Source organism: Fistularia commersonii, chromosome 7 (assembly GCF_037954325.1).
Source record: "Fistularia commersonii isolate RoL2024-O1a breed Wild chromosome 7, RoL_Fcom_v1.0, whole genome shotgun sequence".
In the NCBI taxonomy this organism is placed as follows: Eukaryota; Metazoa; Chordata; class Actinopteri; order Syngnathiformes; family Fistulariidae; genus Fistularia; species Fistularia commersonii.
This window is the reverse complement of record NC_141290.1, coordinates 2,048,325-2,073,846: the sequence shown is the minus strand read 5'-3', so window position 1 is coordinate 2,073,846 and position 25,522 is coordinate 2,048,325. Positions and strand designations below refer to the sequence as shown.

General features: G+C 46.9%; 1 protein-coding gene across 1 annotated transcript; it reads left to right on the top strand.

The window, feature by feature from the left end:
• The first annotated feature begins 121 nt into the window (after window positions 1-121).
• On the top strand, window positions 122-22,920 carry snx33 (sorting nexin 33). The gene is made up of 3 exons (XM_086149078.1): window positions 122-379; window positions 718-2,168; window positions 22,187-22,920. Exons 2-3 carry the CDS (start codon window positions 737-739, stop codon window positions 22,438-22,440), a joined length of 1,686 nt encoding a protein of 561 aa, XP_086005204.1. The 5' UTR covers window positions 122-379; window positions 718-736; the 3' UTR covers window positions 22,441-22,920.
• Window positions 22,921-25,522: the final 2,602 nt, after the last annotated feature.

Here is a 25,522-nt window from a genome sequence, read left to right as displayed (position 1 = left end):
GACCGAGCGGAGGTGGAGATGCGCAGGAAGAACCTGTTTACAAGGAGAAGGAAGCAAGTTTCCGTGTGAGGGAATGTGGATTTGGATCCACCAGAGCACCGCTATCCGTCTGTCTCCTTCCTGTTTTTCTTTTTTTTTTTTTTTTGTCTTCTTGGAGATACCACAACCTCCCTACACACACACACACACACACACACACGGGATTCTTTTCTAGGATGTTGAAACAAGTGTCCAAAGAAGAAGACTCGAAGTCCGCTTTTATTCAGGATTAAACCCGCCGTCGCTGCTGCTGCTGCTGCTGCTTTTTCTTTTTTTTTTTTCTTTCTTTTTTTTTTGGAGGAGCTCTTCGCCTCCAAAAACCGTTGCTTGTGGAATTGAGGTGATGCAAAAGGAGGTCGATTTATTTCCACGTGTGATAGATTTGTGTTTTAAATTATCGAGCTTTTAGACAATAGAGCCCGGTTTCAATGGGCTAAGGAGCCTCAGCAGATGCATGTTAGTCCAACTATTCTCTCGGAGTCGTTAAATTTAAATGGACCATTTCGTGCCCGCCGCACACCTGATCCGATCGTTGCCATGTAATTTAAGACGATCTTAAATATTACAGCGAGCTAGACGTTTCCAGCTTAGCATGCACCAGGACGGACGTGTGGCGTAGGCGCTATGCGCGTTTAGATTTGTATTTATTTTCATTTTTTTTTTTTTTTTTATTTGGAGGTCCCGCCGGAGAGTCAAGATGTCAGTGAAAGCCAAAGCCATATATACGTTCCAGAGCGAGAACAAAGAGGAGATCAGCATCCAGGAAAACGAGGAACTGGTGATCTTCGACGAGAACTCGGTGGACGGTTGGTTTCAGGGCGAGAACAGCCGAGGGGAGAGGGGACTCTTCCCGGCGTCCTACGTGGAAATTATCCGCACGCGTTCGAACTCCAACGTGACCGACTGCTCGATAAGTCCGGCGGGTTCTTTGGGAAACGACTCGTACTACTTCCCGACGACCCCGAACACCACGCTGCACATGCAGCAGGGTTTCTACGACGACGACGACGACGATTGGGACGATTGGGACGACAGGTCGACGGTGGTGGAGGACGCCGATCACGGCAGGAGCCCCGGCGCTAACGGTCACGCTCACCAGAGCCCGTCGTCCAACAACCCCAACGTCCACTACCGCGCGAAAGCGCACATGGAGCGGCAAGACAGCATCTCCAGCTCCAGGAAGGGCAGCATGGTGGGCAGGAACTTGAACCGCTTCTCCAGTTTCGTGCGCTCCGGCGTGGAAGCGTTCGTGCTCGGCGACGTACCCATGATGGCGAAAATAGCCGAGGCGTACTCCATCGAGATGGCGCCGCCGGGGCCCCGGTGGAAGGAGAGCCCGCAGCCTTTCTCCTGTTCCATCGAAGACCCGACGAAGCAGACCAAGTTCAAGGGGATCAAGACGTACATCTCGTACCGGGTCACGCCGAGTCACACGGGTCGCCCGGTTTACAGGCGCTACAAACACTTCGACTGGCTGTACAACCGCCTGCTGCACAAGTTCACTGTGATCTCCGTGCCTCACCTGCCCGAGAAGCAGGCCACGGGGCGCTTCGAGGAGGACTTCATCGAGAAGCGCAAGCGGCGACTGATCCTGTGGATGAACCACATGACCAGCCACCCGGTCCTGTCCCAGTACGAAGGCTTCGAGCACTTCCTGATGTGCGGCGACGACAAGCAGTGGAAGCTGGGCAAGAGGCGAGCCGAGAAGGACGAGATGGTCGGCGCCCACTTCATGCTGACCCTCCAGATACCCAACGAGCACCAGGACCTCCAGGACGTGGAGGAGCGGGTGGACTCCTTCAAGGCGTTCGCCAAGAAAATGGACGACAGCGTCATGCAGCTCACCCACGTCGCCTCCGAGCTGGTTCGGAAGCACCTCGGCGGCTTCAGGAAGGAGTTCCAGCGGTTGGGGAACGCGTTCCAGTCCATCAGCCAGTCCTTCATGCTGGACCCCCCGCACAGCTCGGAGGCCCTCAACAACGCCATCTCCCACACGGGCCGCACCTACGAGAACATCGGGGAACTCTTCGCCGAGCAACCCAAGTACGACCTCTTTCACATGCTGGACAAGCTGTCGCTCTACCAGGGGCTGCTCGCCAACTTCCCGGACATTATTCACCTCCAGAAAGGTAATCAGTCGCGTCTCACATCGACTAAGTTGCGAAAGCTTGCGGTTTTTTTCCGGCGGCCACGTTTTTCCGGGTTACGCCGATCGATAAGAGAAGCAACGGGGAAAGTACAGTTTGTCTCCAGTAAATGAAGCGCTACATTCCTTGTACTGTTTCCCCTCGACATGTTGCATCTCCTGTTTTGCCAAAGACGAAAAAAAATCCTCGTCCTTGCCGCAGCATATTTTTCCACAAGATAATGTTAAACTCGTTCCAGGAGTTGCGTAATCCCGCTAACAGTCCGACCTTTGCGGAGGCGCTACTTCACTTATACAACGTTCGCATAGGTTTTACGGTTTAGCTGACTCGCTAAAATGACGACACGGATAAAACTCTCCAGCGTGTGTTTACGTTTTATTTACAGCGAATGCAGGCATCGACGACGAGTCCCTCCGTCCAGCTCGTTAGCGCTTAGCTTCCTTTTGTTTGGATTTTACTGCTTTGTTTTCCACTGAGGTTTACCCTTAAAAAAATTCCTCCGGAATTATAAGAGCGTCGTTCCAGTGCCGATTCACCGCAAACAGCCGTGACGTAACAAGGACGCCCGAGCGGAATCGGTCAGAGGGAGCTGTTTCCGCGACGTTAACCCGCGATTTATATCCATCGGATTTTAGCGACCGCGCTATCGCACCGTAGGAGACGGCTAACAACGCTATGTATCTCGCTAGCTGTATTCCTGATTTCCCTTGGATTCCAAAAGAGGCCTTGACAACGGGGAAGTTCCAGGGAAGGGGAGGCGTTGGGCCTTAAAGTGGTTTCGGGTTCACGCCCTTTAATAGATGCGCAGAGCTGGAAACCAGTCCGACCACCGGCGGCGGGGATCGAAACCCGCTTATGTTTCTTGGCTGGAGTGACGTAGGAGATGCGAGGCAGCAAGGAAGGCCTCGATTTGTGCTTTGTAGATAAATATAAGATGTTTCCTCTTGATTTGTAAGGAAGTCCCACCAGCCTTGAAGCGGAGAGAACAATGACCGCCGTTATCGGTACAAAAAAAAAAAAAAAAAATCCTCTCGGTCTTCCGCAAACAGGGTTCAACTGTCGTCGCGCGCCGAAGGGTAACGCCTTCGTGGAGGGACAGATGTGACAGTCGAAGAACATCCCTAAGAGGAAGTCGAGATTGATTTCTGATTTTATAAGAATCGGACGTGGACGTCAAATCACACCACCAAATTTTAGAGAAATACATCAAGAAAGTACTATTTTCCAACCTGAAAGGCACCGTAGAGTCATAGGCATGTAGCTTGGCACGTTAGCTTGGCACGTAGCGATGATCACCACTCCCTGCTGCGAATGATGCAGATACACTGGAACCCAGAAATACATAGCAACAAGTGCGAGTCAGAGGTTTCACGATAGATGATGTGAAAACAACAATATCGCAGTCGTGAAGTTGCACACGTGCACGCTAGCACGTTTGTTTGTTTGTTTAGAAGTTTATTAGGACAATGTACAAATACATTAAGCACAGAGGCAGAGATGTTTGTACCAGATTATAGCTCATAGCTAATTTCCATCTGTAGTGAAACCACAGAGCCTCTGTACTCATTGATTTTTATTATAACCGTCATGAAACATTAGCTGCAATGAAGATTAGCATGTCAAACCCAGGGCGTATAGCTATGTAGCTACATAAGTTGGCACGTAGCGATGGTTGCCGCTCCCTAGTGCGAATGATGCAAATACACTGGAACCCAGAAATACGTAGCAACAAGTGCGAGTCAGAGGTTTCACGATAGATGATGCGAAAACAACAATATGGCAGTTGTGCAGTTGCACACGTGCACGCTAGCATGTGAAGCCACATAGCCTCTATAGAATATTGCACTCATTGTTTTTTATTATAACCGCCATGAAGTACTAGCTGCAATGAAGATTAGCATGTCAAACCCAGCGCGTATAGCTACGTCGCTACATAGCTTGGCACGTAGCGGTGGTCACCGCTCCCTAGTGCGAATGATGCAAATACACTGGAACCCAGAAATACGCAGCAACAAGTGCGAGTCAGAGGTTTCACGATAGATGATGTGAAAACAACAATATCGCAGTCGTGCAGTTGCACACGTGCATGCTAGCATGTGAAGTCCCAGTGCCTCTGCAGAGCATTGCACTCATTGTTTTTTATTATAACCGTCATGAAACATTAGCTGCGATTAATATTAGCATGTCAAACCTAGGGTGTGAATAGCTACGTAGCTACATAGCTTGGCACGTAGCGATGGTTGCCGCTCCCTGCTGCAAATGATGCAAATACACTGGAACCCAGAAATGCGTAGCGACAAGTGAGAGTCAGAGGTTTCATGATGGATGATGTGAAAACAACAGTATCACAGTTGTGCAACCACACGCGCACATGCTAACACGTGAAGCTACCGGGTCTCTGTAGTGTTCATTGATTTTCATAATACCCGTCATGAAACATGAGCCGCGATTAAGATTAGCAAGTTGGGCCGGGTTGTCCCCTGCTAAACCCAGGGCACATATCTACATAGCCACTTAGCAACAAGTGTGAGTCAAATGTTTCACGATAGATGATGGGAACGCATCGATATCGCAGTCGCGCAGTCGCATGTGCTAACACGTGAAGCCACAAAGCCTCCGCGTTGCTCATTCATTTTCATAACGCTCATCGTGAAACTTTAGCCACGATTAGCCTCCGCAGTGCTCATCGATTTTCATTAGCCTGTTGTGGAACATTAGCCGCGATCAAGATTAGCAAGTCAGTCCAGGTCATTTCCTGCTAAACCCAGGGCAGGTAGCTACATAGCTTTGCACGTAGCAACTACATAGCAACAAGTGCGAGTCAGAGGTATCACGTTAGGTTATGTGAAAACATCGATATAGCAGTCGTGCAGTTGCACGCGTGCACGCTAGCATGTGAAGCCACGGAGCCTCTGCAGGGCATTGCACTCTCATTTTCAAAATACCTGTCGTGAAACATTAGCTGCGATGAAGATTAGCATGCTACATCCATGGCATATAGCTACGTAGCTTGACGCACAGTGATTATCACCACAACCTGCCGCAAATGATGCTAACACACCGGGACCTGAAAATACGTAGCAACAAGTGCGAGTCAGAGGTTTCACGATAGATGATATGAAAACATCAATATCGTAGTCGTGCAGTCACACGCTAACACATGTAGCCACATAGCCTCTGTGGTGCTCAACAATTTTTATAATCCCTGTCTTTGAATATTAGCCGAGATTAATATTAGCATGTCGGGTCATCTCCCGCTAAACCCAGGGCACATAGCTACATAGCTAAATAGCTTGGCACGTAGCGACGATCGCCGTTCCCTTCTGCTAATGACGCAAATACACCAGAACATGAAAACACACAAGATAAGATTAGCAAGTCGGTCCACGGTCATCATCCGCTAAACCAGGGCGGTCAGAGCGGCGGCGGCGGCTCGAGATTCAGTATCAGATGGACTCGGACAAACAAACCCTATCGGCGAGGAAGGAAGGGGCTGCCGGTTGTCGGGGAATGGCTCATTATCTTTTTCAAACACCTGGCGCTCATTCTATCAGAGGTCATTTGTCACGCCGTTCGCTAACATTTAGCCGCTCCACCCAAGGAATGAACGAGAACGGCTAATCCAGGCACGTCCTAGCGACACGAAAGCGGCCGGACCACCGCAATAAAACAACGTGTTACTCAATCCTAGCTTTTTTGGCTGCCGCCTCAAAGCAAATTGCAATTTAAAAAAAAAAAAAGGCGCTCCTCCACCTCTCTGGGTCAGGAACAGCGCTACGTCATGTCGCTCTTTGGCTTCTACGTCCGCTCTTTCCTTGCGGTTTCCCATCGAAAGCTACTCGCGGGATGCGATCACGGTTCATTCGGAGTCCTTGGCTCGAGCCTCATTTGCGATCTTGTTTGGCCGGAGGATCTGACGGATCCTTCTCAGGCAGTTTGTTGGCAAGTGCCTTTCTGGACGTCCCTCGTAACAACGTTCCCGACATTCAGACCCCGAACAGTTCTGTTTGGACTTCATGTGTCGAGGATCATGTGTTTACCTCGAAAGACAAGATGGACAAATGTATAGATTTTACACAGATATTTTGATAATGGATTAACTCCCGGTTGCAAAACTTGGACACTTCAAACCCGGATGGTGAAATTGTGGACGATTCATCACGACAGAATTGTTTTTTTTAACGCAGCGTGACGGACGAGGATCAGGTGACGTGATGTTTGGCTAACGTCATGCGCTGAAAAGTAACTATCCCACTTTGGAGGGTTTTGATTGGACGACAAAGCTCGCAATGTTTTTTTTTTTTTTTATTGATACTGATTTCCAAGGATCTAGCAATCGTATAAATTCTCAATTCTGAATGATTAGATTGTACCTTTTGTGAAATGGTATCTATGGAAGCTTTTGCAAAAGCGGAGAAGATGTAGACCAGGGGTGCACACACTTTTTTAGCATGCTAGCTACTTATCAAATGTCCACGTCAAAATGATCTACCTACTATAAAAATGCAAAACTTCTTTTTTTATTTTGTGTCTGTGGAGGTTCTCAGTCGTCACGGTGAATTCTTGTCGAAATCTTCTCGTCTCGGCGACCGGACTCGCGTTTCTTCGCTTGAAGGCGTTTCACCCGAGAGGCTTCTTTAGTTCGAAAGACCTATGGGGAGTTTCCGAATATAATATTGATTTTTATTTCTCAAAAAGAAAAAAAAAAACTTGCATAACTGCAAAATTCAACTGTGCATTTGTTGTCATGATCTCACTCTGATGACCTGCACTGAGTTGCTCCACCTTTCCCTTCTTGGGTATAGCGACAATAGCGACATACTTCGAAAATGCCCCAAAAAAGTCGTCCTCCAGCTCCCTTTGGTATGTTTTTGGCTTCTTACTTGCTCCAGCTCCCCTTTATTTTAATGATAAGTTAAAAAGAACTACAGTATACCCTTGTTTTTCGCGGGGGTTACGTTCCAAAAAGAACCCGTGATAGGCAAAATCCGTGAAGTAGAAACCTTTATTTTTTTTTTTACAATTATCATACAATTCAATACTCTATTATACATCGCTGCTGTCGTCCTTATGTTTTTTTCTTCCTTCTTTATGGAACGAACGGAAGATTCTTTAATTCCGTAATGCCGACCTACAGCCGCATAGCTGTTAGCTTCCCTTAGCATGTCCAGAAGTTTAGCTTTATCTGCGATAGATAGCATCTTCCGCTGCCTTTTGGGCGCTTTTGTCACTCCAGAGCGTTTTGTCAACATTATGGGTTTTAGAGAAACTCGAAATTGCAAGAGAATTTGCACGTACGTCATGTGAATTCGGCAAGCTGTTTTACGTACGTGTACATATTAAACTGCGACGTTATTGACGCACAGGTAGAGAAGAAGCGGAGTGACTTTTCAGCCAATCAGAATGCAGAACACGATGCACCATGCAAATCCGCGAAGTAGCGAAACCGTGAAAAGTAAACAGCGTTATAGCGAGGGATCACTGTAAACTGGTGGATAACTCGGTAGCTTGCTAGAGTTTTGCAGCACTTAGCGCCGTAGCGCAGTAGCGCCGTAGCGCAGTACCTTTGCGATCCACGTATTGGGCACCCCTGATGTAGACGGTTTGAGGAAAAAATTTTTTTTTCGAAGGGATCTTTTCCTTCCGCTGAGTCTTCCTTGTAGTCCAGCCAAGTCGGCTTGATGCGACTTGAGCTCTGCTGAACCAAATACAGCTGTGGCAACACTGGAACGCACGCCGCTGAGGTCAGCATCCTCCTCCTCCTCTTCCCCCCGACTCGCCGCCGTATTACCGCTCACATTTTCTCCCGGGCGGTTCTATAGGAGCCGGTGTTTTCGACCGATCAAACCGCAACCCGCGAACAAGAATGTTAAACTCGTTGCTAGGCGATGACAGCATGCGGCCCGGATAAAACGAATTCCTGCGCGGGGGCGTCCGTGGGGAAGGAGGTGCCGACCTTCCACCGATCCTCTCTTGTAGTTTCGACTTGAACTGGACTCGTATGCTTCCCCGCCGCCCCCCTGTTGACGAATCCGCTAGCGAGACTCGCCGTCGCTCCGCTTCTCCATCATCATCCTACGTCCGTCTGCTTCTTTTCATCTTCTCTCCTGCTGTTTCCTCATAAAGGCGTCCATGTATGACCGGATGGTCTTTACCGCCCCCGCTCTTCTTTGCACTTCTGATACAACAATAGGACCTTGATGCTCTTGAATGTAACTGGAAATTCTGATTTGAAGGGTTAGTGACATCACATTGTTGGAGAAGAAAGGACCTCTCAGGCTCATGCGCGAGTGCAGATGTGCACACCGCTGGCAACGGCGACAATCGGCCCCTTTGTCGGAGATTCTGATCTTTGAAATTCACCGTGATGTCCGTCGTTGGACGGAAAGGCGGACGCGCTTATTGGCACCGCTAGCGCCGCTAATCGGAGACAAACCACCTTTAAGAAACTCTGATTCAAGACAATAGAGAACACGAAAGGGCGAGAAGAACCCGATCGCGCCGGAAGGTATCACTCCCGTCGGACCCGATCGAATGTTGCGCGAGCTGATATCTGAGATGTCTGAGGTCTGGCCTCCGCTTGAACCGTGTCCTCAGACCGACACGTTCGTGAAAGCGAAACAACGGTAGCTGGGATTCCATCCCAATCAAAAGGGATTTGAAGCCGGCTTTTATATAGCCCCGGGGGCAAAAAAAAAAAAAAAAAAAGCAAAACAAATACAAAGTTGATGTGAAGCACATGCGCTATCCTATGGACGTTCACAGGTTTGAACCAGGGACCTTCTTGCTATGTGGCTGAGTACCTTCTTCACCGCCTCAAATGTATCCTGTACATCCTATTCTAAGCCTCGGACATTATATAACTTACAGCACTTCTTATTTTCAGCATTGCCCAGAGAAGAGAGGTTCGACTCCAGCCTGAGAATCATCTGAAATCCAATTTTATTTTCCCCCGTCGCCCCCCCGGCCCATTTATGTACTGCCCGAGACATTTCAACCCTTAAAATCTCAGAGGGGCGATTTTGTGACTTGTATGCTTACATGGCAAGAGAATTTGATCGCCCCTTTTTGGCGTCCGGAGAAACGCCCTTCAAACAGCCTGAACGACCTTTGTACGTTCGAGGAAGCTCGGGCTTTTGTCAAACTTTCCGTACTTCAAAATTACCTTGACGCAAACACGGCTATCGACCGTTCAGCTTTCGGTGGAGTTTGGAGCTCTTTTTTTGGGGGGGGCCAAACAAGGCCTCGCTTGAGTGATTAAAAAAGAAATTCAAAACCCATATCCTGCATATTGAAATGCAAATAATACCAGAATCTACGCCGTTTGCTTTTCGTCATATCTCATTCGCGGTTGCACGCCTGAAAAACAAAAGAGTAGCTCCTCCCCTGGCTTGTTGCCTACAGAAGTGCCAAACAACAGCTAAGATAAGGTATGATTCACTGTCAATATGAGGTTGCGCCCCCCCCCGGGAGGTTCCCCGCTGGCCATGCCAGACTTTTTAATCTGGACAAGAGGTTAATTGTCCTCCATATGGCAGCACATTACTAAACCACATGCTGACTGTATTAGTTTAAAGGAAAAAGATACTTTGTTCTTTGTTGCAACTGCTGAGGGAACGTACAAGGCAAAGCCCCCCCCCTCCGATCCCCATCCCATTCCCTGATCCATCACTGCAGTTTTGCTTTTTTTTTTTTTTTTTTGAAGATTTTGCCAGCACACACACTTTTGTTTTCTGGCTGAAACTCGAACCCCGTTGGAGACTGTAGCCGGAGTTCAGCTGCATGGCGTAAACCCCTTACCGCCCCGCCCCTGTGACACACTCGGACAACAGCTCCGAAAGCCAAATTTGAGAAACAAGCTCGCGTGCGAGTCAGATCAACTTCCCGCCGGTGCTCGTTTCAGGTGATACATGTCACGACAACAGAGTGCCTTATTTCCAAGAGAGTATGGCTAATAAGAGCAGACTTGTATGCTCAGGAAATCTCTCCTTTAAGAAGCTGCCTTTTCACTCCCAGATGTTTGTCATCCAGCCCAGACTTTCTGAAGCCAAATTAAATCAGAAGGAAATGTGAGCGAACGCTGTAATGTGTATATTTACTTTGAAATACAAGTAGCGTAGATACGTAGCAGAGATTGAAGTCCTGTAACTGCTGTCGCGCAATACAAAAAAAAAAAAAAAAAAAAAAAGCATCGTAGTACGGCTTCATTTTTGCAGCTGTCTAAAAACGTTGCTGCGCCGCCGGCTCTTACGTAAAGAGCAGAAACATATGGCCTGACTAACACGTTACAGATTAACAGTCTACCAAGAACGTACTTCCTTGTCAACAAGTACACAAAAGCTTTGGTCGGGGCGCAGCGCGGCGTCATGGCAACTTTTATTTATCACATGTAACGTTGCCTTGTCCTTCTTAAATCACGTCTGCAGAGAGTAAATGTTTTCTTTCTACTGTTTGCCCACTCATAAATCTAGAAGGCCGGGCCGCCGTCTTCACGCCGTCTGTCCGCATGCCCCTGCATTCCTGTCTGCGCTGGCCCATATTCTCTGCTCTGAAGGAAATTACAGATGTGTCTGAGGACTGACTTTGCCACCGCTTCCCCCTCCAAGAACCTCAGATTCTGTCATCTGACTGAAATAGTCATGAGGTAATAGAGGAGGAAGCTAACATCAGAAAGCCCCAAGGAGCATCGACAGAGTTTTCAACTCTGTCCAATTTGTGCAACTTACTGAAAGCACAGAAACTCCCATCAGCATCTGTGCACTACCAGAATTTACCTGATGATGATGATGGATATTATTGTGTTTTAAGTACGTGTCAGACTCCTAGATGCTAAATCAAAGCTACGCTAACAAGTACACCACGGTGTCAATGTTGGATACTTGCTCAGAAATTGCCGGTATGGAATTTCAACACCAATAGACCAATGATTGACTTGATGTAAGCTTGATTTAAATGTAACTGTTGCGATTGAGAAGGGGGTTGGGATTAGAATCGGTACCTCCGTGGTCGTCAGCTGGTCGGGGATGAAGTTCCTGCCCCAATTGGAGGTGTTCAAGCATCTCAGGGCCTTGAGCAGGAGGTCGACAGGCCACTCATACGGACTCTGCTACCACCTGTCCTGGTAAAGAAGGGTTAAGGTTGCCGGATCGTGACTGGTAGAACCAAAATCAGGGATAGAGGCAGGGACTTGGCCATCCGCGAGGGGCTTCTCGCTCCGCTGTCACCTGGTCTAGATGCCTCCTGGACGCCTCCTTGGTGCGGTTTTCAGGGTACGTCCCACTTGAAGGAGGCTCCGGGGAAGACCCAGGACATGCAGGACGAACTATGTCTCTTGGAGATCCCCCCCGATGAGCTGCACCAAGTGACCAGGGAGGGTCCAGGTCCGTCTCTCAAACCTGGATAAAGCGTCAGAAAATGTAAACAATCGTCGTACGGTTGCCCATCAGGAGTCCCGATAGTGCAACAACACATCTGTTTCTTGGACTCGACGTCAGCGACGCCCTTTGCGTTAGTTAAAGCTTCGCTCATTCTCCTGCCCTCCAAAAAACTTGGTGTCCACTGTTAATTTAGGTGAACGCTTGTGTAGCTATCTGTATAAACACGAGACCTCCTTAGTTTACCACGTCCTTGACCTGCGCCGTTTCTTGTTTACGTCGCCGTCACTCAGATATTTATCAAGAAAGTCTTGTTCGGTCGTCCCGATGTACGGCGTTCATGATGTTAAAGTATATTTCGTTGCCGAGCGATGTGGAGGGGATGGATACATCGTCCCCTGCAGGCATACGAGTAAGAGTACTTAGACAACACTGTAGGCCATATTGGACTGCGCCACAACATCTTGCCCTTCAGTATGGCTCCCGCTTCCACTTATGCAACTATTTGAGTTCCGCGATATCACTGAATCTGCGCTTGTAGGGAATTAGATCTCAAGAGGTCAACCGGGACGTTCTCAAATCTATCTCAGTGCTCGCGAGAACTTTGGGAACACCAGAAACGGCGCAGTGTACATGTTTGCCCAGCAGTTGGCGGTTTGATTTTGTGATGAAGTGAAACACTTCTTGTTTGGGAGCAGTTAAAAGTCAGCGGGCGCGAACGATACCGAGATGTCAGAATTTGTAAGAACCGATGACAGGGTGGAATGATTGTAAACTCCCAACTCCCATGTAGACTGGAAATACTTTGGAGTCGGCCATTGTTGTTCTGAGCTCGCCACAGTCGAGTCGTGCTCACCCTCTCCCAAGGCCCTCACCTAATCAAATTCTTGCAGAAAAAACATCGCTGCCTTCCTAGCTTATTAATGCTTCATCATGAAAAACTGGAAAATTGTACATCAGGAACATCTGTAATTGTTTATCCTCTGGATCACTTTGTTCTCCGGCATCCTTTCAGTCAAAACAGATAATATTTTGGCTCAGCTCTGGCAGAAGATACAGTTTGGACCTCCAGCGCAGATTAGATAGAACTAGCAAAGCCAGCTCAGCTCTTCTTTCTTCCTACTCCGCTTCTTAATCTTTTTACTCCCACGATGAGAAACAAGCCCCTAATCACGAGAACGTCTCTGGGAGCCTGCCAACTGTAGCCTTGCAGTCATGGTAACGCGAATCTGGTGCTTGCATTTAAAAGGGAGCTATCATCCCTCAGAGGAAAGCTTTGTATTCTCCGGTTTGGTGTCGTCACCCACTTTTGAAAGTGGAGGCCCGGCAGTGGCGATCAAGGACTGCATCGTGATGTTTGATGGAGAGGCCGGAGAAAATGTAACGTGGTAGAATCCGTCATTTGAACGGAAGTCTATCCGGTTTTAATCGACCGATACTTTCACAGTTGGTTGTTTTTTTTTTTTTTTTTTGAACCTTTAACCGTCCACGTGAATACCATCAGACGCGGGTGATGGTTAGCCGCTCCGACAGGAGGCCCTTCCATTTCCCCTCCATAGCTTTCCTTCCACCTACAGTACCCCAAAAAATTTGAAAGTCAACGTCAACTTTATCGTCAATACTGCCATACGTTAGCATTGTAATAGTGTTAGCATATTTTGCGGACCATAATGGACAGATGGTGGGATGGACGTATAGTGACGCCTTTGTTTCTTGCAGTGGTCCATTCCCTGGAAGCTAAGTCTCATGGATGTAGCTTACTTTGCCACTAGCGTTGTGATGGAAGACGCCCTCTTGGCCAAACAAGTCCGCCAGAGTCTTTAAGATCAAGACTTCTGAACATCCAAAAGATGGAGTACCCTATTTTGCGGACCAGAAGGCGCACCGCATTATAAGGCGCAATATCAATGAACGGGCCTATTTTCATACATAAGGCGCGCTCCATTATAAGGCGCACTGCATTATAAGGCGCACTGGATTATAAGGCGCATGATAAGGTCGCTTACCAAAGTAGCACTGTCTTATGGATGTAGCTTACCTCGCCACTACCGTTGTGATGGAATCTCGCCTGCCTTCTCTATTTGAGCGGGTATACAACATCCAAGGACAATGCTCTATGCTGACGACGCCCTCTTGGCCAAACAAGTCCGCCAGAGTCTTCAAGATCAAGACTTCTGAACATCCAAAAGATGGAGTACCCTATTTTGCAGACCAGAAGGCGCGCTGCATTATAAGGCGCACTGCATTATAAGGCGCGTGATAAGGTCGCTTACCAAAGTAACACTAAAACATTTTGATAGCTATTTGAGCTCAGTGTACCACATAAAACTGGTTGGAGGTCAGTAAGCACAACAAGAATTCATATATTTTTGAGAGAAGTTAAGAATTTTAAGTGCGCCTTAAAATACGGTATTCTAAGACCCGAGGTGCAAAAAAATTTGAACTAATTTGTCACAAAAAACAATGATGAGTTATGCCAAGGTAGTTATGGTTAAAGTTCAATATTCTTTTGATCTGTTTTTAAAACGACAGTTGTAAAAAGGTGCAGTTGCAAGAAAAAAAAGTGACAGTCTACAATCTACATCGGCATTTTGACACCAAAACACGGAGCTAAGATTGCTAAAGTTAGCTTTTCAGAAAATCAACAAATTGTCCACAAATTAAAAGCCAAAATTTTACATATACATTTGCAAATATTCTAATTCTATGCAAATATATATGTAACATTTTGGATTTGAATGAGCAATAAATTTAGAGCTATTTAACATTAATGAGTTACATGTATTTTCAGAATCAGAATACTTCATTAAATTGCTGTTCGCTGCTTCAGAGTCAATTGGGGAAGAATCAGAACAGAACTCGATATAAAAAATAAAGAACAAAATTAACGAATAAGAAAACTAAAATAAAAAGAGCAGTAAAGATTGAAATAAATAAATAAAAATATAGTTAAAGGTATGGAAAAATACAAAACATATGACGTACTTGGCAGAACCAAAAGCCAAAAGCTCTATAGGAATAATACCAAATCTATTGTCAACGGGCTAGGCTAGGCTAACTTGTAACTTTTCACATACACTAGGTTAATGTTTAGGCTACGTTAGGCTAGCCTACCGTAAGGCGACACGGTATAGTACTAACACATGACGATTTCAGTTGAAAAAGGAAATCCTCCCCTGAACGACGTGGTTATCGGAACGGATCATCACGTAATAAATGCAATTTTACATTACAATTGGATCCAAGTAAATTTAAAATTACATTTTGGTTCCACCGATACCGTTCCATTTGGCTAGCATTATGCTAATGTGTTTCGAGTTATTTCACGCTATCAGCACAGCGGTGAGCAGATCGGTATGCGTTTGGGAATAGTGGCGTTTTCTGCGCACGGCAAGAATCCTTCGGCTTGAAAAGAAACAGCCGTTGAACATTTTTTTGATATATTTATATGACTATAATAACTGCATTTCAAAGTTTTTCTCCATACAGTTCTGGGAACCCCAACATGAAATTGGATAAAGATAAACCCGGTGCTAATAGTCCCCGGCTGTGCTCCGTGATTTATAATTCCCATGCCGAACACATGTTATACATCGATAGCAACATCTGAGTTTGGGTTCACGGCGGCGCGTGCGAATCATGACAGGCGTGGCGGTTTTAGATCGCGTTCTCGCTTCACGCCAAAATTAAGGAGCGTCTGTTGAGTATCTCCACGCAGCTCCGTCGAGGTAACAGTCAAGGCTGCGCTTTCAAGGACGACTTCGATCGGCGCGAAAACAAATCCCGGTTCTCGGCATCTCTGAAGCGGCGAGGAAAAACAAAACGGCACAAAGAATTGGAAATATTTGTTTCGGTATGCTAACGTCGTTTTTAGAACAAGTGTCCCGTGGAGACGAATGGACAAGGGATTTGTTAGATGTTGTGAAGGGCTCAAGAGGCCACTCCGGCCCTTCTGTTTTTAAGGGATTTGATTCTGTAAACAGTATGACGGTCGTCTTACTCAGCAACCTCCCTTGTTTGTTTACCCTCCAGGCTTTTAAAACTCATTTTTAAACACTGTCATCAACATCTCTTCAAAATCCCCGCCCCCCCTCTTTCCTCTTCCTGTAGCTCTTCTGCTAATCCCCAGAGAGAGAGATTTAAAGTCATTACGGCGTTTGTTTTGGATGGGGGGGGGGTCGCAAAGAGATCGTGGCGCTGTCCTGAGAAGAAGTGGTCAAAGGGATGATGTTTGTTTTTCATGCGGAATTTGGGAAGTCATACCCGCGGCGTATCCGTGAAGGTTCTCCGTCATCTAGTTCGCGGTGAATCGTTGTTTTAATCTCCGCAACGGAGTCTTGAAGATGTTCCTCTACTCGTCTAAGAAGCTACTTCAGCACTCCCGTGGGGAGTTTCCGGTAAAAGCTGCTGCGGTTGGGCGTTGGTCCAAATCAAGAGGGTTTGTTGTGTTAATGAGTAGGTTGTTTTGCAGCAACTGTTGTTAACGACAAAAAACAGGCCCCACAAATCAACCAATGGACTTCTTTTGTTTTACGCAAGCTACCCGTTAGCCTGACAGAGGGACGGCACGTGTTAGATGTTTTGGAGATAAAAGTTAGATGGAGACATGTGCAGAGGAGGGATGGTGAAGGACGCTGAGGGTGGAGCTGCCAGAGAAGATGGTTTATGGACTTCGGGAAAGAGGAGTTGAAGTTAGCGCCGGGTGAGACGGAGGCAGGAAACGACGGCCGGACAATTACCTATTCTGAGAGTTCTCTCGGTATGCTTTTAGTCGAGGAACAACGGAAAGCATACATGTCATCAGATCACTGTGGTGCTTGATACAGCCTCCCCACCCCGACCTCCCCGTCCCAACACACCCTCGGGCCGTCCTCTGATGCCCACTGTTTCGCGGTGACAAGCGCCATTTGTCCTCGGCTGACAAATGTTTTTGTCTGCGATATAAATAGAAGCCATTAAGGTTTTTCTGCTCCGTCCCCAGCGGGTTCAAGGCCTTCAAGCAGACTTACGAAATACCTCGATTTTCGGCGCGGGGCGACCGGCGAAATGAAACCTTACTTCGACATCGAAGTAGATCAGCTGACCAGAGTATCTCTTCAAGGTCAAGTCAGTTTTGACTCATCAAATCAGCAGCAGGGTTGTCTCCTGAGACTTTCCAGAAAGAGCAGGTCTGGACACTCTTTGGAACGATTCCTAGAAACCCAACATTCCCCTATGAGGGGCAGAGAAGGGGAAGAGCTGTATGCTCTCCCGAAAAAGGTTTCAAACCTGTTCTTGAACAAGGACAAGGTGTCCTTCCGTGGATGGAGATGGGACGATGGTTCGGCAGAAGAAGAGCGCACTAACCAAGCTTGTGTTGCTTTTTCCTTTGCCCTATTAAAGAAACACTGAAATCATTATACACTCGTGACTCTGCTCTCCAACAATGCGGCGTTATACCTTGTTTTTATTGCATCCAGCTCTCCTTTAAAAGGCAAAGTAGCACTTTATGTGGATGATTTCTCCATTTGTACGACTGATGATGTCACTTCATTGCATTATAACAGTTTCCTAATATCTTTCTTACCTCCGTCAAGAGGTTTCAGAGGTTCTTCACACATCTGTTGGTTGTTTGCTTTGTCTTTGTCGGTCATTAAGCTTTCCTTTTTTTCAGTTTTCAAACTACTGGGGCGTTTCTCAAGAAGTAATTAGACAGGCTGTATTGAGAGCCAAGGAAAGAGAACTCATTAAATGGCAGCCCAGGTCTGTTTAGCATAGTGGAAAATAGAATTTTATATCGCTGGCCCATAATCTCTGGTCTGATTGGCCCCCCTGTTGAAAGGATCGTTCAGAAACCACCTGGCCGGCATTCATCGCGCTCTCGGAGGGGTGGGAGCGGGAGGGGGGATGTCTGGGCTGAAGAAGAAAGCGATACATTTTGGAGAAAGGTACGGGTACTCTCAGCACGGAAACAAAAAATGATATAAATATCGGACATACGAGTCCCCAAAAAGGTGCGACGCGTTTGGTCGATCTGAAAAGGGCTTACGGTATCCATGAACCGTGAGTTTACCTGGAGAACGTGACGTCGTCACCCACTCCGCTTTCTCCTTTCCCTTTTGACTGCTCTCCTCAGTGAGCCACCGCAGCCAATCATCTGGCACCATTAAAGTTGCTAAACATTAAATACGCAGATGGACGGAACCCTCTGTCATCATTTCATGCGTAACTCTTTATGTTTTACGAGGAGCCACCTGGTCGTGGCCAAACAGAGCAGTACCATTGGCAGTCGTGGGGGCAGTGTTGCGCGGTATGCTCGAGTGTGACAAGCGAAAGGAGAAGGCAGAGAAGAAGGCATCGTCGTAGCCATGTAGCTAACGGCCGCAAACACCGCGCTGTCGGCACACTTGCTATCATCTGAAACAGAATACGGGACTTGGAACCTGCCCTTGCCCTCTTGTGGATGTACCTACCGCCTGAGAGCCACGGCAATGTAAAGGGCGCATGACATGTATGCCTGTTTGGAACTGATGTACCTATTGACGTACTTCATGTTTGCGCGAATTAGCGGTAACCTGCTCGCTGAATCCTCCCAACTCAACTCCGCGACCATAGTGTGGAACAGGAAGTAGCAGATTACCGCGTTTTATCTTAGCATTCAGCCACGCTGTGAACATCGCTGTTCCTCAGTGGGCTTCTCGAAGGAAGGGGGAGGGAGGACGTCTTGCAACGTGCTGATTTTCTGCTGCGGTGACACCGGGCCGGCTGTGGGAACAGATTTTTTTCAGTCGCCCAGAGGTTTGTGGTCATAGTTCATCCGAGCGTCTTCATTTTTTTGGTCCTTCTCTCGCTCGTACCCACATACTGCACTGCCCGGAGATGCCGCGGTCTGTCCGTCTTCCACCGAGGTCTCGTATCTGCCAAGGCACAGGCGGATAAATTCTCCCTGCGTCTGCCGCCGTACGCCGCGGCCAGATGAACAAATCCCTGCCTGTGTGGAACGCTTGCACTCCCAATACTTTTCCTACTTTTTTTTAAGAAGACTTAACGGTCAACATTCATTCCTTCAAGTCATGTAAAGACACTCGTCCATTCGCTGGATTGTGACGTGAGAACTTATATCATCAGAGGTGATTATTGCCAACATGTTAAACGCAATCTTGGCTAGTTTGGGGGTTTTTCATCGGTACATTTGCGGTTTAAACAACCCCATTAAGTTTTCTTCTTGATGAGATCTTACATTGCCCGCCCCAAAAATGTCAACTCAACCCTTATTATTTCACACACAGGCCTTTTTCCTTTATGTCCCACAGACGTGCTATCTGGCGATGCACATTCTCCTCTCATGTGGAAAACAGAACACATGAATGTAGGTCAGTGCCACAGACTGCCGTCCACACGCCTCTGCGCTGGAACAGGCGGGGAAGTGCTGTTCATGCTTTCCCAGACTCCTGCCAGAAATTCCTCACAAAATCCAGGGCAGGAGGAACTCGCAGATACAGCGAAGGGGGTTGGAGGGGTTGAGGCCCGGGCCCGTTCGTCGCGGCCGATGCGTCGGAACAACAACTTGTCCGAGCTCGTCCGGTTCAAATGAAAACGCCTCCTCCGGTCGCAGAGGGTTCAGGTTGTGCCCGAATTGGCGACCCCTGCAAGGGGTTGTTCGGCCTCTTAGAAAGTCACTTCATGGTAGACCGGGTGACCTGCGGTTACAACTCGCCCACTTGGCCGTCGGCATGTAAAGGCTTTTGAAAAGACTTGCGTAAAAGTGTCATCTCACAGCAGTTTTTAGAGTTTCGGCTTAGTTTTTTTCAAAGACTGTGGCTCTTACAGGGTCGCTAATGATAAGGCTACACCTGATATGGTCCATGCCGGACCGTTCTGCCCACAACTCCGTCATCAGCTCCGCCGGTGTTCTGAACGTCCTTCACCGTTCCCGTTCATCCATACAAATCCCGTCTCTGCCGCCATTACATTGCAGTCATTCGGGAGACGCTTTTATCCAAAGCGACTAACAAGAAGTGCAAGTCAGTCACCGGAGACCCGAAGTAGCAGTAGTCTGATGTCGGAAGTGACCACTCAACCAGATAGCCATCTCAGAACCATATACATACGTGCATTAATTTCATCCTTTTTTTTTTTTTTGGGTGGGGGGTTGGGGGGTAATCGCGATTAGTAGGGTAGTGCTTGGTGAAGAGGTATGTTTACAGCTCATGGCGAAAGATGGGCAGCGACCCAACGCCGTTCTGACCTTTTTCGGGAGTTTGTTCCACCACTGAAGAGCCGAGGCCGGTTCGATCGGCAGCCGGGGGCTCTGAGTGACGGGGTGGACGGTCGCCCGGAGGCGGCAGATCGGAGGGGACGGGTAGGGACATGTAGCTTAGCTCTAGGCAACCACAAGGGACTTGAACATGATGGGGGCGGCTACCGGGAGCCAGTTAAGGGACATAAGAAGGGGAGTTGTGTGGGAGAATTTGGGACGGTTGAACACCAGGCGGGCTGCTGCTTTCTGAATAAGCTCCAGAGGCCTGATGGTCACCACTGGGGTACCGGCAGGGAGTTCCAGTAGTCCAAATCAGAGATGACAAGAGCCTGGATGAGTATCTGCGCTGCCGCCAATACCGCTCTGGTGACCGTTTGTCCGCCGGGTTCTGCTTTTAGAGCTCATCTGTCGGTTGTCGATTGTGTTACGTCATCGTAAAGACAGAAAGACTCACGATAGCATCAAACCATCTGAAATTGCGGTAAGCCCATTCGGAAAAGGCAGAGCTACGACTGCGCGAAGACTTAAGATTACCACCTTGCACTCAGCAACCTAGACGAGGGGAGCTGCTCCGAAGATGTCCTTCCGATTTTCAGTTTTAGGTCTGCGGCTGTTAAATCGTGAGCTGTGAACTCGGCGTTAGACCTACGGTATGCCGGGAAAAAAAAGTAGCATGTTGTAGGTTTTTGGGAAGCTAGCCGAACCCAGTAAACAAAGGTAGCGGAAGTCGGAAAGGGCAACTCCTCCATCGGCGGCGTTTCGGTATCACATTTCATGACTCCTATGGAGAAAACCTTGTTCCATCCTTATGTACGCCATTCGAGACGTTAAAAGAAAATTAGCAGGGGAGCTACTTGGCAAGCAGAGCCGGTGAATACGTGGTCATTTTACATTCCCTGGTTAGATTTTCCTTTTCATTTGTGCTTTTTTTGTTTGTGTACTCTCGTGGAAGAAAAAGGCATAATGGCGTCCGTATAGAATAATTCTCCATTCACAAGCCGCCATGTATTATTAGCCGCCGCTCCTCCTTTTTCTACATTTTTGTTATGAGTCTTAACTCTATCAGAACAAACATCCAAAAATGCAGATCCACTACTTTCCACTGCTCTTTACGTCAGCTGGTTATCACGGAGTCATTTTAGCAGAGGGTCATTCTGACCATGTTGCGGAAAATCATCTTAAAGCCGCAGATATATAATGTTACCCTTTGAAAACGTTTATTTTTAAAAATGTATTGACATTACTATCAGTGCCCTTCAGGGTGATTTATATGTTAATAATCCTCTCAGAAAAACAGATTCACGCCGATATGATTGTTTTGATGCGTTGGATGTGGATTTTTTAATGCCTTGATATTAACGAGTTATTCATGAAAAATTAACATTTTAATCGCTCTTTGATTTCTGAACGTCTTTCAGCGATCTCCGGATGGAAGTGCAGACAAACATGGCGTTCTTAGCGCGATTGCATGTCGCAGGAACAGCTCTACCCTCAGTTAGCATCTTAATGCTAAAAGTGGGAGTTAGCACGCAGATTGGCAATGCTAACTTCGCCGCAGAAGATAACATAATTGCTAATGCAATGCTAGCAGAGCCTCGTTAAATTCAGAAACGAAAAGTACGAGGCCACAGGGGAGCCGGACTGGAGGCCGCTACCCTCTCTCGTTAAAATGTGATTAATTAATCGAAAATTAATCGTCATTCACTTGATTCATATTTTAACGGAGTCACGGAATCACGAACCGCCGTCCAGAAAGACGGTGTCAAAACAAATCCGGCATCTGGACGAGGACGGAGGGGGGAAGTAAAGCAGATGATACTCTGCGTTTATTTCTAAGTCTGTGTCGTAGGTGGACTCGAAAATGAAGGTATTGGAAGCGCGATTAAAATGCGATTAATTAATCGCAATTCATTTGACTCATATTTTAACATATTTTAACGAACTCTTCTTAACGTCCATCTGGGGACGAATCACGACTGCTTCGTTCGCCGTCTCACGGGTATTTTGGCAACAAACACTCCCATCGGTATTGATCTTCTCTGCGGTAGAAGATCGATTTAGAAGATGAGAATCACGAACCGCCATCCAGAATCCAAATCCGGCATCTGGACGAGGACGGAGGGGGGAAGTAAAGCAGATGATACTCTGCGCTTATTTCTAAGTTTGTGTCGTAGGTCGACTCGAAAATGAAGGTATTGGAAGCGCGATTAAAATACGATTAATTAATCGCAAATTAATCGCAATTCATTTGACTCATATTTTAAGGAACTCGTCTTCATTCGCCGTTTCACACGTATTTTGGTGACAAACACCTCCATCGGAATTCAGTGAAACCCACCTGAGATGCAGGACAACATGGATGTTGAAGGTCCCTTTTGCCTTTCCAGGTGCCTTCGCCAAGGTGAAGGAGAGCCAGCGGATGACCGACGAAGGAAAGATGGACCAGGACGAGGCGGACGGCATCAGGAAGCGCTGCCGGACGGTCGGGTTCGCCCTCCAGGCCGAGATGAGCCACTTCCATCAGCGGCGCGAGGTGGACTTCAAGGACATGATGCAGGCATACCTCAGGGAGCAGATAGCCTTTTACCAACGCGTCGTCCAGCAACTGGAACGCACCCTGCGCATGTACGAATGCCTGTAGAGACGTCGGGCCTCCTGGTGCGAGAAGCCCCCCCCCCCCCCCCCCCCCAAAAAAAAAGACACGAATCGGTGGCGTCTTTTTGTATCGATCCAGTTAAAGACCAGTTGGAAAGACGTGCAAAGCCAGTCTTTTTTTTTTTTTCTCACTTTGATGGATTCAAAGTCACATTCCTCGTTGTTTTAATGACCTACTGTACCTTTTTATTTGGAAAAATACGCGTCACGCGAACGGGCAGCGTCTCAACGCGCCGGTTGTTTTTACCTAATTTAAGGCGCTTGTGATATTAAAACGCGAGCGTAGGTTTGAAATCCTTGGCAGTTTTTCGTCAGTAGTCTGTTCGGTGTAGCGCGTGGAATCCGCGAAACGGGTTTTGTCCCCTTCTCTTCGACATCATGCACTTTGGCAACTTATTCCAGTTACATTCAAAATAAAAAGAAACGTATAAAATAAGTGGGAATTAAATTCAGAAACGCTAATCAATTATAACTCTGGTTTCATGCCGTCGTTGCTTTTTGTTGACGTTGCATCACCCATTCATCAGCACTCATTCATTCATTCATCCTCTCAATTCCACGCAAGGGATTCTCTAGAAATTAAACATTCACCCTCTTATTCCCATGTTTGGTCAATATCGAGTCTCCACTGCGTGCTTCGATTAATCGATTAATCTGATTAATCGACCAACCGATTAATCCAAATGACTGTTTCCAATTATTCTAAAATGAAGGTAATGTCAAGACGCCCTGGAACTCCCTTCGGGTTCCTCGCCTACAGAGCAGGTAGATCATCGCATCTCCGTAAAATAAACGGCATCCCAATTTTTATTTTTTCGCCTCGTCGGTAAGTGCCTTAGAGGAGGCTTCTGGCGGCCGAGCCGGTGTTTCTTTATCGCCGCGGCGATGCGTTTCAGGGCAGGTTCGGACGCGTTGGTTCATTATCTGCGCCGCTTATCCTGCTGGAGGCGATCGCTTCAAGAAACATACAACTATTCGCCCTCTCATTCAAACGCATGGCCAACTTATGTTGGTCTCCAAAAGTTTGCACATTCATTTTTAGTTTTTGACTAGTGAGCACACCTGAAATAAGCTGCGCTTGCTAAAAAAAAGAATAAATGAATGTATGTGTACCGTATTTTCACAACTTTAAGGCGCACATAAAAGTCTTAGATTTCCTTCAAAATGTGCGGTGCGCCTTATAGTGCAGTGCGCCTTATAGTGCAGTGCACCCTATAGTGCAGTGCACCCTATAGTGCAGTGCGCCTTATAGTGCAGTGCGCCTTATAGTGCAGTGCACCCTATAGTGCAGTGCAACCTATAGTGCAGTGCGCCTTATAGTGCAGTGCGCCTTATAGTGCAGTGCGCCTTATAGTGCAGTGCGCCCTGAAAATGGCAAAGAGACACGCTTATGAAGCACAGTTTTAAACTGAAGGCCATCAGCTATGCGGAGGAACATGGAAATCGAGCAGCCGCGAGAGAATTTAAGATTAAATTCTCCCAAGTGGAAGAAGCCGGACAACGAGCTCCGACAGGCGAAGAAGACGCAGATGAGTTTCCGCAGACGTAAGCCGAGGTGGCCCGAGTTGGAGGAAAGACTCGAGCAGCGGATCATCGAGCAAAGAACGAGCGGGAGGAGCGTTTTGACGGTCACAGTTCGACTAAAAGCGGAAACGCTAGAAGAAGAAATGAAAATCGAACATTTCCAAGGAGGTCCGTCTTGGTGCCATTTTTCCGGACCAGGACAACGGTGGCGCGGCAACTTCCAGCGGATTATAATGAAAAGCTGTAGTAGAGGACGCCATGAGAACGTTAAAGGGGGACGTGTGGGCGTGGATTGTATTTAAAACCCGCGCCTTATAATCAGGCGCGCCTTATATGTGAGTTAAATACAGTAATGGCACACATAACTGAGACTGCGCCTTTTTTAGTACGTGCGCCTTACGGTCGTGAAAATACGGTACATATCACACTTGTCTATAAATAAATAAAAATAAATAAAATCAAAATAGCTGAATAAATATATGTGTACATACATAACATGAGATATTCACGCAAACAATTTTTTTCAAACTTTTTAACCCTTGTGCGATCTTAACATTATGTTTACTCGCCTTGTCTTATGGGTCAAAAATGACCCATAAGACAAATCTTTGTACCCTAGTGGTGTTCAGCCCACATGGAAACATAAACAAAAAAAGAAGTATCACTTTTTCTAATTATGGGGTCTCTTCAGGAAAAGTCATAAAATTTCAAGTTGGAAAAAAATAGGTTAAGGTGTTTTTTCTACAGTTAAACATGGTAGTGGGTCACTTTTGACCCGCAAGACAACACAAGGGTTAAATTAAATACATACTGGAAATGGGTTTTTCCGAACAGTGCCTGCAACACGGTTGATGAAAATGATGAAAAATAAATAACACAAGGAAAAGTCCATCCATTTTCGCTAAAAAAAAAAAGGTAAAGTCGTCTTTTTCGGCGTCGCAATTCGAACGGCTTCAGAATTTCACGCTAATTTCATCACCCTGATGGGTAAATACTTGTTAGCCCAAAAAAAGTGTTTTTAAAGTAGCGGCTTTTCGTCCGGAAATTACGTTAAACATTTGATTCAGAAGCACTTTCTTACGTCTGGGTTTAAAAAAAATAAACAACCCAGTGGATCCGAGTCAGAAGGTTATTTCATACTGTATTTCCCACAAATGCTGATTTCGACTCGCTGTTTCGTCGTAAACAGGCGGTGTGTGTGTGTGTGTGTGTGTGTGTGTGTGTGTTGGCTGAATCGCTGTTCTGCTCAGACCACATTTAACTTGCGGATTGGCTTTCCTTCCCCTTATTTTCAGCAAACCTTTGCTTTTTATACGTCAGCGTTTTATATCTCAGCCTTTTTTTTTTTTTTATTTCTCACATTTTCTTACCAAGACCAAAGAAGTTGGATTTTTTTTCGGACTGGACCTCCTTTTATTTTTATTTTTTTAAAAAAAAAAAAAACAGATTTTGGGTTTTTAGAAAGTAAGCATTTCCTCTCCAGTTCCGTTCTTTAAAAATATGCAGGGAGAAACCGGATTTCACAACATCGCGCTCGACCAGTT